Here is a 14,884-nt window from a genome sequence, read left to right on the forward strand (position 1 = left end):
TCTGTATGGGATTATCTTTCTCTAGATTTGGTGTTTATACAGTGATTCTGTGGTTTCCTTCATTTCTTCTTTTGCTTTTTCAAATTCTCTATTTTTGTTGTCTTGGAATTTCTTGAGTGTCTCCTGTACATTTTTGTTGACCATATCCAGTATCATCCCTATAAAATTCTCATTGAGTACCTGTAGTATGTCTTCTTTTAAATTATTCTTGTGGGCTTCATTGGGTTCTTTGGCCTAGTTTATCTTCATTTTGTTGGAGTCTGGATCTGAGTATCTGTTTCTTCATTCCCCTCTAGTTCCTGTACTAATTTTTTGCTGTGGGGAAACTGGTTTCCCTATTTTTTCTGTCTTCCCGTCATTGTCCTTGGTGTTGTTACTGTCCCTGTACTGTGTGCAATTAAGTATTTTCTAGCTTGTAATAATAACAATGGTAATATTTAGACTGGAAGGGTGAGAGGAGATGGAAAGCAAGAAGTTAAAGAAAAGGGGAAAGCAAATAGACAAGTAGGAGAAAACAAAACAAGGAATCAACAAGAAAGTTTCAATGGTATAAACAGGGAGCGTTAGTGTACTAATCGACAGTAAGCTGAACAGGCATTAGAGAGACAGAGAGAGGATTGAAAATAAAAAATAAAAAGAATAGAGAGAAGAATTAAAATAAAAAATAAGTAAATGAAAGAAATATATATATATATAAATAAAATAAAACAAAATGAAAAATAGATTAAAAAAAAAAACCTCCAAGTTCAAATGCAGTGAAGTTTCAGTCTTAATAATTTTGGTGTCCATCTCAGTCTCCAATCCTGGAGATGGTGCCTCAGATGTTGTTCTGTAGTTGTCTCATCAAAGGGGACACATAAAGTAGAACAAAACTGCACAAACACAACATAACAAAACAAAACACACAAAGTGTCCCAAGTTCAAATGCAATACTGTTTCAGTAAGTTTTTCAGCATGCGGGTGTAGTTCAGTTGTTTTCTCATCAAAGGTAGGGAGAGAGAAAAAAAAGTCTGGAGACAGTTCTGTGGATGGCTATCTGCAGGTGTGGCTTGCCTGCCTGCTGCTGTCAGCCTGCTGTTGCTGGAGGTGTTATTTATGCAGATCTCTGGGGTGAGCTTATCACTCACCTGGCCCTGCAGGCTTTGTTTACTCAGAATTCTGTGCACGAGCCTCTGCTACAAGCTTTCCCCTTTCCAATCACACTGTGGGAGGTGACACTGCTCCTGGTTCCTCAGGCCTGCGTGTTTGTCTACAGCTCACGAGGGAAGTGGGTCTTTCCCCCTCTCCTGTGGGGTTTTCCTCCCTCCGCCACTCTCACAAGCTTTCCCCCTCCTGGTTGCTGGGCACACACCCTCACTCCCACCAGAGCCTCTCTGTCCCGCCCGTCTTATTTACAGTTCCGGGAAGGATTCCCTTCCCCCATCCTCTTTGCCACATGTCTTTATTGTTCTTACTGCTTATTATTCAGTTTCGCTTTTTTCCCCGGGTGGAGGTCAGTCTGTCCAGGGGGATATGCTGTTCTGGCCCAGGGTTGTCTGTGGGAGTACCATGTACTGCTAAGCTCACCTTGTCCACGCCTTCCCAAGCCGCCTGGGCGTGAGAGACCGGTGGTCCGGGGGCCCTCCCAGTTTCTCCGTTTAACATGAAGTGGAGATGGTCTGCGCTGGCTGAAGGTGCCTCTTCTCTGCGCTGGCTGAAGGTGCTTCTTCTCAGTGGTTTTGCCTGCAAGGTATGTCTCCAGCATCTCTCCATTTTTTCACTATAGGACACACAATAGGTCCTGTGCTCTGAGGAGCAGCCAGCAGGAGAGAAAGGGTTGGGTATTCTGTTTCAAGACTCAGAGTCTTCTGCTTCCTAGGCAGATGCTCTACCATTTTAGCCTTCTCACCAGCCCTATTTCTGTTGGGTATTTTGGAGATAGGGTTTACATACTCTTTGAATGCAATCCTCCTTATCTCTGCCTCCAGAGTAGCCATGATTACATGTGTAAGACACTGTGCCTGGGAAAGATTTTTAAAATCTTGGTACCCTGTGGGAGGGTAAAGATTTGGGCAGTTCTGATGGCCAATGAAAAATAATGAGAGATTTTTAGTTGTTTCCACTAGGGTGGTGACTCATCCTAAGGGGGAACAAATTGAAATGATTTGCAATTGAATGGAGCCACATTTGAGGACATAGTGCATCATTACTGGGGGGGGGGTCTCTTGTAGTTTCACTCTGTTGTCAGCCTACTTATTGGTGTTCTATGTAGGTTGAGGGCCAGTGCAATCAAAGGGCTGCATTCACTTTATATGTGTTCCCTTGTTTGCATGTCAGAATTCAATGCTGGATAAAACAAGTGCAGTTTCCTCAGGACAGGAAGTTTCCATTGTAGCAGGGAGATGGATCAGAAGAAAACAGATGAGGCCTGAGTAGTGAGAAAGTAGCAGGGAGGTAGGGATGGCAGAGCAGGGAGATAAAACCTGAGAAATCGGAATATGAGGAATGTCATGTAGCACCAGGGAGGGGAAAGTCACGTAGCACTAAGATAAAGTAGCCAGTAAAATTAAACATAACTATATATGGATTAGACCTTGCTTCTTGCTTCTGTAATCTATTTGCAAGGGTATATATAAGGTGAGACCCCCTTTGTTCTTGGGGCTCAGCCCTTGGATATGAGTTCACTGGGGCTGTGCTGGCACAATAAAACACTTCCTGCTAATTGCCTCAGAGTCCCACTCTGTGAGTGTTTGATAATCCGGTAATGGGAGGTGGTGGGTGGAAATCAGAGTAAGGACACTCCCTTGGAGTGTATGACTAATAACTTTAAAAAGGGATTTCATGGAGACTATGGAGTTAAACTAACTCCTAACAAGCTTAAGGTCCTTTGTGAAGTAGATTGGCCTGCTTTTGGTGTAGGAGGGCCCCCAGAAAAGTCACTAGATAAAATATTGATTAATGAAGTTTACAAAGTGATTGAAAAATCCCCTAACACCCAGGAGAATGGGAAAAGCCAAGAAGCTGAAACTGGTTTTCAAAAACCAGACTTTGTTGTTTATTTAAATTCAGGTACCAATTTATTGGGTGGACTGAGGAGAAATCAGTCTTCCAGTCTTGATGGGTAGCTTTGGTGCCCCAATTTGCACATCTTCACCCAAAATGTGCATCCTGAAGGAGGACTGAGGCTCAGTACTAACTGAGCTCTCACAAAACTTAACACATCAAAGATGGACTTGCAAGAAAAGGAATGTTGCAGAAGGGCTATGAATGTAGAGAGGGGGAAGTGCAGGAATGAACACAAAATTGGGATGAGTTCTCCATGGATGAAGTAAAGAAAGAAAGAAAGAAAAAGAGGGAAGAGCGAGAGAGTGAAGAGAGAAAGAAGTGAAATGTCATAAAATGTTTGGAGACAGAAAAGGATGAAAGGTTTAATATACTCCTTCAGTTGTGTTTTTATGTCTTGAAAATAAAAAGTAAATAAAAACCAATTTAGGATTATTAAAATATGCCAGAAATACTAAACTTGCTGGCACCTTTACTTCTAGGAATTATTAACAGGGAGAACCTACCTAAAAGGGTGAGAAAAAAAGAAGCAACTTTGACTGTTGCTGGTTAAAAAAAAAAAAAAAAACTTTAGCTGTTGCCAGTAAAAAAAAAAAAAAAACTGTTCCAAAAAGTTGGTACAGTTGGCTTGGTGTGATATTGAGACAGTCATGAGATGGTTAGGTATCCCTGCCTAATGGCTGGTCAGATTATGCATCCATCTGATGGTGTGCTCTCCGTGTGTGTGTAGGTGTAAGCCTCTTCAAAATGGTTCTTAAACTGCTGCTATTAGGTTAATATGATACTGGAGGTAACAAATAAACCAGGGTGTTTGTTTTAAAGATCTCTATTACAAACCGCTTTTGTAATATATTTTAATGTGTAATATATTTTATTTACACATAAATATGCAAACATCTTGAGAACGGTTCTTATTATAGAGTCAATGTACAAATTATTACTCTGTTCTATAGCTACTTTTAAGAAAACAGGCTATTGAGCTTATTTCAATCAGGTCTCACTAAGATGCAGGCATTCAGGGGTTAACACTCTGGCTTAGGCCAGAGGAGAAAAACAAAGAAGAAAAGGAAAGCCACAGCCTGCAACAGGAATCTTGGAATTTGAGTAAAGAAATGACCTTCACCTAACTACAATCTGGAATTTAATGCTCTCATAATACATGGGTCTACTAACAAATGGGCATTCTATAAATTGCCTTTATACAAAAATAATCTCAAGGTTACTTTCTTCCTTGTTATTTCATGCAAATGTAAAACTCTAAGTCAAAAGATTTTAGGAGTTATTTTCAACAAGTAACAAAAATATATAAAAGGTATTAAGCGTATGGTTTTTTAAAAAATAAAAGGTAAAAAAATACTTTTGGATAAAGAAAGGATAATGAGAATCTCCCCCAGAGGGTACATATTATGTTGTCACAAAGATATAGATGCTTATGTAAGTGATTAAGTTAATTAAAATCTAAGAGTTATATTAAAGATTTTGTAAGGTCAAAATTTAATGTGCTGATGTTAAACTAGAACTTAGTTCTCTAAGCTCATAACAACAAGGCTATCTTTAAAATATTGTATTGTTCTTGATAACATTAACTTAAAATTGTCTTAAAATTGGTTTTTGTTTTGTTAAGATAACTGTCTAAAATTTTTTGTGCTACAGATTAATCCACAAATTTGGCAAGACAACAAGAGTTCCTTAAAACACAGAGAAACAAGTGACAGCTGTGCACAGAGAGTACTCAGAAAGTAAGGGTTGGAAGGTCACATAGCACCAGAGAGGGGAAAGTCACATAGCACTAAGCTAAAGTAGCCAATAAAATTAAATATAACTATATATGGATTAGACCTTGCTTTTTGCTTCTGTAACCTGCTTGCAAGGGTATATTAGGTGAGACTGGTTTTTTCTTGGGGCTCAGCCTTATTGACATGAGTCTGCTGAGTCTGTGCTGACACAATAAAATGATGCTTCCTGCTAATTGCCTCAAGAGTCCAGTATCTCAGGTAGCAAACTCCTGTAACACCGGGGCTCCCTGTGGTTCACACCTGTAATCCTAGCTACTCAGGAGGCAGAGATCAGGAGGATGGAGGTTCAAAGCCAGGTGTAGCAAATAGTTCTTGAGACTCTATCTTAAAAAAGGCTAGTGGAGTTACTGAAGTGGTAAGAGCACATGCCTAGCAAGTGTGAGACCCTGAGTTCAAATCCCAATACAGCCACAAAACAAAAAAAGACCACAAAGTATCTAGCACTGGTAACTCCTCCCAGTAAAACTAGGTAATGGGAAGAATGAGATGAGAAAAGTAACAGTCAACATTAGCTCAGAAAAATAGTTTACAATGCCTGATCTCCAAAATAATTCGAGCAAAATAGACTGGCGCTATGGTTAAAGGGGTTGAGTGTCTTCTCTGCAAATGTAAAGCTCTGATTCAAACCTCAGGCCCTCAAAATAAAACCAACAAACAAAGAAATAAACAAGACCAAGATGATCACAGGACAAAACTGATTTTACCAATCTCCCTGTCTCTCCAAATTCCTTCTTCTGTTTTCTCCTCTCTTTGAGAGTGAAACGCCTTTCTGCCTGAGATTGAAAGGGGCGTTCCCCCTAGATTAATAACCTTAAAATCATGCTCTAAATTAATCCCATTTCATCATAAAACAACCTTGTTCTAGAAACAGCCTGTGGACAATAAACATCAGGAAGGGCACAAAGTGGCCCCTCCACTCAGAAGCCAACCACGTGCACATGGGGATCCGCATTTGCTGTGGCCTGGCAACGTGCGGGATCCATGGAAATTTAGGGACTTTTGGGCAGCGCCGAGAAGCACTGCATTGAGGGCACGGGGCATAGCCCATAGTTCCAATGAACCTGAAGGACTCAAAGAGAAGCCAGTTCCCAGGAAGGACTTATGGAGACACTGCCCAGGAGCGCCCTGTCCCCGGCACAAATTCCGTAAATACTCGGGAGTCTCCCCAGCCACTCCAGTCTGCGGGACAGGGATTCGCAGGCAGAGTCTCACAGCAGGGCTGTGTGCTGGGATGATGTCACCTCACAGGGACACAGGACGGAGTTTGAGGCTCCCGCTTCACCACCACCATAAGGTGGCAGTGGACGTAAGGTCCTGACAGGATGGTCAGGATGCACACTGAAAAGAGACAGGGCGCAGTCAAAACCACCGCTGCCTGCTGCCCACCTGCGCTCTCACCATTTCCTGCTTCTGCAGTCCGAAGAGTTCACACAGCTGCTGGAGCTGTGTAGCCTGACAACTCTCCCAGCAGCAGACCCAAGACAAATATGGGATAAAGTTGGAGGCAACAGTAGACCTTCTGCCACTGCACTCCTCACTGGACAGGAGGTGCAGACGGTTGAACAGCCGCTCTGATTGACTAAGGGGTACAGGGCCCAACCCCCAAGCCTTTGAATGACAGGGGCTTTGGGAGGTTGTGGTGTGTGGAATGAGTGAGTTCAAAATGACACAATTAACCAGCCCTGGCCAAATCAGGCTTCCTTTGTTGGAGATCTGTTTTAGTTTGTGGGATGATTACACTCGGCAGAACTTGTCCTGGCCCTCTGAATGTGGCACCTGCCGCTTATACTCACTGAAGCCTTCTTGCATAGTCTTCCTGAAAATGGGACAACTTACTCTCAAAAATCCCAGACTCAGTATCCCATGGAAAAAACTCATCATGTCAGTTAAGGAGGGGAGACTCAGGAAGGCTAGGACACAAGAAGTCAATGCAGGGAAAATGTTCAAGCTCTGCAAACTGGAATGAAGCAGATGGCCAGGGCTTTCTCACACCTCATGTTATAATCTTACCATTTTCACACAAGAAAATAAAACCACATTATCAAAATGTTATATTTCATGGATGGAGAAAAAGGAGTTATATGGCAATTATGTTCCACTAAAGATTCAAGATGAATAAAAAGGAGGCTAGGCTCAAGAAGTAGAGTGCTTGATTGGGAAGCAGGAAAGAATGGAAAGCATATATCGTGTACAACCTCTGACAAGGATGCTGTGTTGCCCAAGATCACAAGTAAAACCCACTTTCATGAGTTTAAACATTTCCCGGCATGAGGACTTCCGTGATTCCTGAAAGGGAGCCCTAAATTGGATCATTCCCTAGTGGTGATCAGAGAAACCTCAGGATTTAACTGTTGTAGTCTATCAAGCTTTTCTACCCTCTTCCTATGGAAAAATATCTCCCTTCTACAGTTAAATATTGATGAGAAAAAAAAAACCTCACTTCAGACTCTTGAAGGTGCTAACTATAAAGAAACTGTAAATGCATAATGCAGTATAAATGTTGCTTTTGAAAAAGCCTGACATTCACTGATTTTATCCATATGTAAATTGCCTGGTCTTTTTGAAGGACATTGATCCATTTCAAGCCAAACACCATGGAGAAAACAGTCCCTGGACAACCAGACTTCTAACCTCAGGAAGGATAGAACTCTTAACCTCATGCACATGTGGTTCATCTGTTTTCATTTTCAGCAGGTTCATACTGTCAACACTCCTCTGCGAATACCAAATGTTGATTTCTATAGATTTACATTAAAGAAGTTTTCAGCTACAGGTCACAACATGGCATATCTTTTTGAATATTCCATTGGATCAGGAAGAGACTGTTTCTCTGTTATCACCTTTGGGCTGATAAATCCTGTGAAAATAATTGAATCTGGTTGGTTGATAAGGTTTGTGAGTTTGTCTTTTCATTACTGATTTCTGCCTTCTTAATCTGTCAGTAACTGGTGTGTTGAGATGTTCAAATATTTGTGGAACTGGAGTTTCAACTCAGGGCTTCACACTTGCAAAGCAGGCACTGTACCACTTGAGCTTAGCCTCCTTTTTATTCATCTTGAATATTTTTTCCTTCACTTTGTAATGTATATTTGAAGTTTATGTTGATGCACTTTCTGTCACTTGTCTCCTCTGTGTGTGTGTGTGTGTGCGCGTGTGTGTGTTACTATGGATTTAGCCCAAGGCCTTGTAATTACTAGTCAAGCTTCCTAGTGGTGAGCTACATCCATACAACTTTTTATTTTGAAACACAATCTCTCTAAATGGCCCTGGCTGTCATCCGATTGATAATCTCTGTACAACATCCTCCCCTATAGCTGATCACCACTACTGAGTCTTTCATCTACTTTTTGGTGATTCTGACTATTGAACATAGGCCTAACACTTCATAGGCAGGTACATCAAAGTCCTGATAGCCACTTTGAAATATCATTACACAGGTTCTAGGTCAATGCAGGTATCTTGGAATGCTTGAGTTCTCCCTCCAATCCTGTGTTTAGCTGCTCTCATTCATCATTTCCTTTTCAGCAACTGTAAGGACCCAGTATAATGTTGAAATCTTTTACTTCAGGCATTTATATGTGATAACAAATGTCAGTAATTGATTTTGGAGTCAGGAAGCATGGCTTAACTGCTAGATCATGTGACTAGCAAATGTGAATCCCTAACTCCAAACACCAGTATGACCAAGGGAGAGAAAGGATTTCATGTCTCTTCATTTTATTCTTTTTAGTACTCTTTCTTTGTGTGGTGTTTATTTCTAACCACTTTTTCCTTCTCTCCAAACACTCATTGCAATTTTTGCAATGCTGGTGTACATGTGATATAGTCTGTAAATATTATTCAATTTTCATTCTCTTGTTCAGAATGAATAATTTCAATTGCTTTGGGAATATGTGTGAAGCCACAGAGAGCTGCCTAAAGAGAAGATTCTCAAAGTCCAAGTCATGTCTTAAATGTGAGGAGGAGGTGTGTACTGGAGGTATGGTTCAAGTAGTAGAGCATCAGGTTTGCAAATACAAATCCCTGAATTCAAACCTGAATCCCACCAAAAACTGTGAAATAGGTCTTGTTGGTACCATTAAAGAAATACTGAAGAGCATTGATTATATGATGATTTTCTGAAGGATGGCAAAAAATGAAATGCCTGAAATCATAATCCTTTATGCAATGTGAAGAAAAGGGTGTTTATTTGTGTAAACTTTGACTATAGGGCACCAAGGATAAGATTGTCATTTAGAAATATAATATTGTGTGCTGGATATTGGTGGCTCCTGCCTGTCATCTCATCTACTCAGGAGACAAAGTTTGGAATAATCACGGTTTGAGACCAACCTGGGCAAAAAGTTAATGACACCTCATGTCAGTCACTAACTCTGTATGGTGGTATCTGCTTATAATTCCAGCAACATGGGAGGCATCAGCAGAAGGATTATTGTCTGAGGCAGCCATGGGCAAAATGGGAGACCCTACCTGAAAAATAACTAAAATAGCACTGAAGATCATGGAGCCTGACTCAAATGTTAGAGGCCTGGTTGGGGAAGTACAAGTCTCTGTGTTCAACCACGTTACTCCCAAAAATAAATAAATAAATAAATAAATAAATGAAATTCCATATTGGGAATGGGCAGAAAATCTATGTTTGAAAGCAGTGAGGGAAAATATTCACTCATCCCACTTCTTTTTTACATGAAAGAGCTTCATTCTGACACTCATGATACTGCACAGTGTATAGAACATTCATTAGAAAACTATGCAACGTCACCTGAACACAATATACCTAGTAGATCAGAATGGAATGAATGTCAGCATCAGGGGGCCAGAAGAAAGTGGGTTTGAGTTTATTAATCTTGGTACATGAACAATATGGTTTTATATTTATTGTAGAAAATGAAAGTTTCAAGAAATCCATCTTCAGAATGGACATGATTTAGGGAAATAAAGACAATTCAAAGTATTCTGGAAGATCCAAGTGCCACCAAAAACCAGGTTTATTTTATTTTATCTGTAAAATGTGTGACTAACAGCAAAGTAGTTGGTTACTTTAAAATTTTTGTTAGGAGAATTCCAAGATGGCAGCTAGAGGGAGGAAGCAGAAAGCGTGCCTTCTAAAGTAAAATCTTGGAGAGATGCTGGAGAGACACCTTACAGGAAAAACCACCAAGAAGAGGCAAAATGTTGACTCCTCCACACCTCCAGCCTGTGCAGAGCAAGCATCTCCACTTCACGTTAAACGGAGAAACCAGGAGGGCTCCTGGGCCACCACACTGCAGCGCCCAGATGGCTTGGGAAGATGCAGACCACAAGGAAAGCTAAGTGGCATGCAGTACGCCCACAGACAATCCTGGTAAAGTAGTTGTATTTATTGTGACAAAGTTCATTGTTACAACAACATCTAAGCATTACAGATGTCCTGAGGTGACCATGCATGGTCAAAAGTAGAGCTAGTGAATTACCCAACTTGTAAAAAGATCATAATCAACAGAAAACATGCACGTTGGATATGGAATTGTTACCAACTTTGGGCAATGTGTGTAGTACCTGTTCGTGAGGATGGAAGCTGAGGGGCAGAAGGCAGCCTACAGGGAGAGTTATGTGCTGGTGTGCTCAGGTTTAATTTGATTTGAGCCATTGATGTGTATCTGTCTGTACTATAGAGATACGTTAATTCAGAGGGAATATGCTTCCTGCTGCCTTTAATTCCCATTTCTCCCTTCTGGTTGACTATGCTCTGTCTATCAGGAGCTCAACACCCCTTTTGCCTTGGAGGTTTCTTGCGCTCTGATCATTTTTTACTTTGTCCATTTCTGCCCATGATCTTCATGGGAGCTTGAGGCACCTCTTGGTAGTCTGTGGGTCTGTATAAAGTGCTGACCTGGATTAGATTCAAGAATCTAATTCTTCTTTAACAGTATGCTTCACTTTCCCTGGGTGTCAACCCAACACATCTCTCCTGCGTGCATTTCTCCTGCATGTCACCCAACACGTCTTCTGTGTGCATGTCTCCTGTGTGTCACCCAAGTCATCTCATTCACACATCACAGAGCCTCCAGGATCCTGATCACCAAGACATTACTTGGTCACCCCCGTGATGCTTCTTGTGTTGATTTGTGTAGAAAACTTACATGGTCACTGCAGTCCCTGTCTTCAGAGCTCTTTTACCTGTGTTGTAAAGAAATTCTGTAGTCCAAGTTCATTTGCAAATCTGGAAAACTGTCATCCTCAGCTCAACCTCAGGCTGTGGCAATCAGGCAACAGGACCTGTCTCCCCTGGAAAGGGCTGGGACTCCCTTCCCAGATGGAATGTAAAATCCCAGATGATCCCAATTGATAACCCTCCAGTGCCGAAAACAGACACACAAGAGACAGAAAATCTTCACAAGGCAATTTTCTTGATCAAGAGGTGCAAGCATGTGCTCATTCCTGTTACGCAACACGCAAGCACAAAGTGGCTGACAGTGGCTCCTCCTTATATATCTGATGCAGTTGTACCTGCCCCTCACCTAGGATTTGTCCAGGTCAAAGGTTCACAGTCTTTCCTGATTGGGCAAAAGGCATGGGGGATAGGTTAGGGCGTGCAGTTTTGTGACCAATGGAGTTGTACAGGAATCCAGAAGAAGAAGCAAGGACCCTTTAAACATAAAAGTCACCTAAGATGGTGAACTGAGGAATTTTTAAGTAATCTAAGAGGGTAACAAATACTTTGATAGAAAAGATCATTTTTTCTTACAAATAGAAATCACACTTGTGCCATAGCTGAGTAGCCTGAGAACTCTCTCAGCAGCAGACAGATACAAAAAATATACAAAATATGGCATTTATGTGGTAGGCAATGTCGTGCTCCTCAATGGACAGTTGGTACAGGTGACTAAACACCTCCTTTGCTTGAATAATGCGTACAGGGCACAAACCCCTAGCCCTGAGGGACAGGAAAGGGATCCCATATATGACTGAGTGATTTCAAATGACAGAATCCTTCAGAAACCCTCACCAGATACCTCTGATCTGGAGAACTGTCTCAGTGTGGGAGTGGGGTGGAATTGAATTCAGCAGAACTTGTTCTTGTCCTCCATACCAGGCACTTGCTTTTAAACTTACTCATTGGAATCTTCTTGCATATTTCTGCTGAAATTGAGACAATGGTGTGCTCAGAGAATTTCACAGTCAATGTACCATGTTGAAAAGTCATGTCAGTTAGATCACAGGGCATCAATGTAGGGTTTATGCTCAAGCTCTCAATATTGGAATGAAGCAGATTGCCAGGATAATCTCACAGCTCATGTTTCAATCTACCAAGTTTCAGCCAAGGAATTAAAACATGCAAAAATGGATCTTTATGGTAATTATATTTCATAAAAGATTTAAGAGGAATTAAAAGGAGGTATGACTGAAGCAATAGGGTGCCTTCTTTGCAAGCATGAAGTACAGAATTCAACCATTTTTCTACCAAAAAATAAGATAGAAAGAAAAAGATGAATTAAAAGTAACCTGTGTACAACCTCAGACAAGGATCCTGTGTTACCCAAAGTCACAAATTACCTCATATTTCTTCTGGGATTCCTGAAGTCCTCTTCAATGTTTTCATTTTCTTCTTCTGTTTGTAAGATACAGACACAGAGAAAACATTAATATTAAATTGATATAAAAGAACAGGTAAGGGCATTGAGTGAAGGCATTAAAATTGCTCATTTTCATAGGGTTTCTCTGCAGTGAGTTCTTTCAGTAATACAAGGGGTGCTTCATTCTGTGTAGCCTTTCCCACAGTGCTTACACCAATAGGGTTTCTCTCCAGTGTGAGTTCTTCTATGTCTCTGACGGTGACTGGAATGAGTAAAGGCATTGATTGAGGGCTTTCCCACATTTCTTACGTCCATAGGGTTTCTCTCTAGTGTGAGCTCTTTCATGAATTCGAAGGTAACTGGCTGTAGTGTAGGCTTTCCCACATTGCTTACATCCATAGGGTTTCTGTCCAGTGTGAGTTCTTTCATGAATTCGAAGGTAACTGGCTGCAGTGTAGGCTTTGCCACACTGCTTACACACATTGGGTTTTTCTCCAGTGTGAGTGGTTCTATGTCTCTGAAGGTGACTGACAAGAATAAAGGATTTCCCACATTGCTTACATCCATAGAGTTTCTCTCCAGTGTGAATTCTTTCATGCCTTTGAAGATAACTGGCTTGAGTAAAGGCTTTCCCACAATACTTACATCCATATGGTTTTTCTCCACTGTGAGTTCTTTCATGAACACGAAGGTTACACACACGATTGAAGAATTTCCCACATTTGTTACAACCAAAAGGTTTCTTTACAGTGTGAGTTGTTTCATGATAGCGAAGGGTACTAGAAAAAGTGAAGGCTTTCCCACACTGCTTACATCCATAGGGTTTCTCTCCAGTATGAGTTCTTTCATGATTACGAAGGGTAGTTGAATCACTATAGGCTTTCCCACATTGCTTACATCCATAGGGTTTTTCTCCAGTGTGAATTCTTTCGTGTCTTTGAAGGTGATTGGCTCGATTAAAAGCTTTCCCACATTTCTTGCATCTATAGGGTTTCTCTCCAGTGTGAGTTCTTTCATGAGCACGAAGGGTCCAGGATGAATTGTAGGCTTTCCCACACTGCTTACATCCATAGGGTTTCTCTCCACTGTGAGTCCTTTTATGAGCACGAAGTGTACTTGGATCACGGTAGGCTTTTCCACATTGTTTACATCCATAGGGTTTATCACTAATGTGAGATGTTTCATGAATGTGAAAGGTGCCAGATGGAGTGAAGACTTTTCCACCTTGTTTCCATCCATGACATTTCAGCACATTGTGTACCCTTTCATGGATTAGAAGAGCCTTGTCACCAGTGAAGGTTTTCTCATAAGCATCACATATATTGCTTTTACAGGGAGCTGTTCTAAGAAGAGTTTCCTTGCTTACAATGTTCTCTGCAGTCTGTTGAGAGGATTCTCCACATTGAATAGGTAGATTATGTTCCTGCAGTCTCTCTAACATTTCAGTTCTGGAAAACAAAGATTACCATTGCTATCTTATTAAGTAATTATTTATTAGAAGCTATGGTGTTTGTCACTATAAACATTTATGAACACAAATGTAGTACATGATCTGCAGCAGGCCTGAGGACAGCTATTACCTAAACAGTGGTGTTCATTATGTGTTCCCATCACACTATTTCCATGTTAGGTGTTTGACAACACTGAATGAATTTTACTACGTTGAAATACACTTAAAGTGCTTTTTGAGATGCCTTGGATCAACAGCATGTTGGATTGCAAAATAAAAGAATGAACACGAGGACAAAGGTTCAAAAATGTGCCAGTCTATTCCAGTACACATAATAATCCCATTGTGATGGAATTTGATATAATATAGTTAAATTAGTTTGTGCACAGAGTGGGATTATTTTTGTATATTGATCAATAGGAAAATGTCTTTTGTGACTTCTTAGGACAAAACATTATGGAAAAAGGGCACATATCAAACTTTGAATTTTCTCATTGTGGATACTTAATTTATTTTTCCAATCCTAGATAAACTTTTCACTGACTTCAGCAATTTATAAGTAAAAGTTTTGGTCTCATTTTCTTGGTTTTCAAACTTCTTCTCAATGGCAAATCTAATACTCACTGTTTTGGTTATGAGTATGAATTACCTCATATTTCTTCTGGGATTCCTGAAGTCCTCTTCAATGTTTTCATTGTCTTCTTTTGTTTGTAAGACATAGACACAGAGAAAACATCAGTATTTAATCGATATGAAGGAACAATCTGAGACCTGAGCTATTTTCATGATATAATATGATCGTACATGTACATGAACCATTATTGTCCTTTTTAAAACAGCCCATAAGGCAACAACACCATATTTACCTATGTAGGACAGGTTGCTGTAGGTTTCCAGCATCACTTCCATGTAGAGCTTCTTTTGGGAAGGATCCAAACAGCCCCATTCTTCCAGTGTGAAGCTCACAGCAACATCCTCAAAGGTCAGGGGCTCCTAATATGCCCGACACACATTTGTGAGAAGAATTGTGAGTGTTACAG

General features: G+C 40.7%; 1 protein-coding gene across 1 annotated transcript in view; it reads right to left on the reverse strand.

Moving 5' to 3' along the window:
- Positions 1–3,941: 3,941 nt before the first annotated feature.
- LOC109697189 (uncharacterized) overlaps positions 3,942–14,884 on the reverse strand; it is a 74,524-nt gene continuing 63,581 nt past the window's right edge. Inside the window, exons 3-5 of the mRNA XM_074053667.1 lie at positions 14,711–14,837; positions 14,494–14,545; positions 3,942–13,842 (exon numbers count right to left, since the gene is read on the reverse strand). Of these exons, the coding sequence (XP_073909768.1) occupies positions 12,639–13,842; positions 14,494–14,545; positions 14,711–14,837 (1,383 nt within the window). The 3' untranslated portion in view covers positions 3,942–12,638. The remainder of the gene's footprint in view (positions 13,843–14,493; positions 14,546–14,710; positions 14,838–14,884) is intronic.

Source organism: Castor canadensis, chromosome 14, assembly GCF_047511655.1.
Source record: "Castor canadensis chromosome 14, mCasCan1.hap1v2, whole genome shotgun sequence".
Classification (NCBI taxonomy): domain Eukaryota; kingdom Metazoa; phylum Chordata; class Mammalia; order Rodentia; family Castoridae; genus Castor; species Castor canadensis.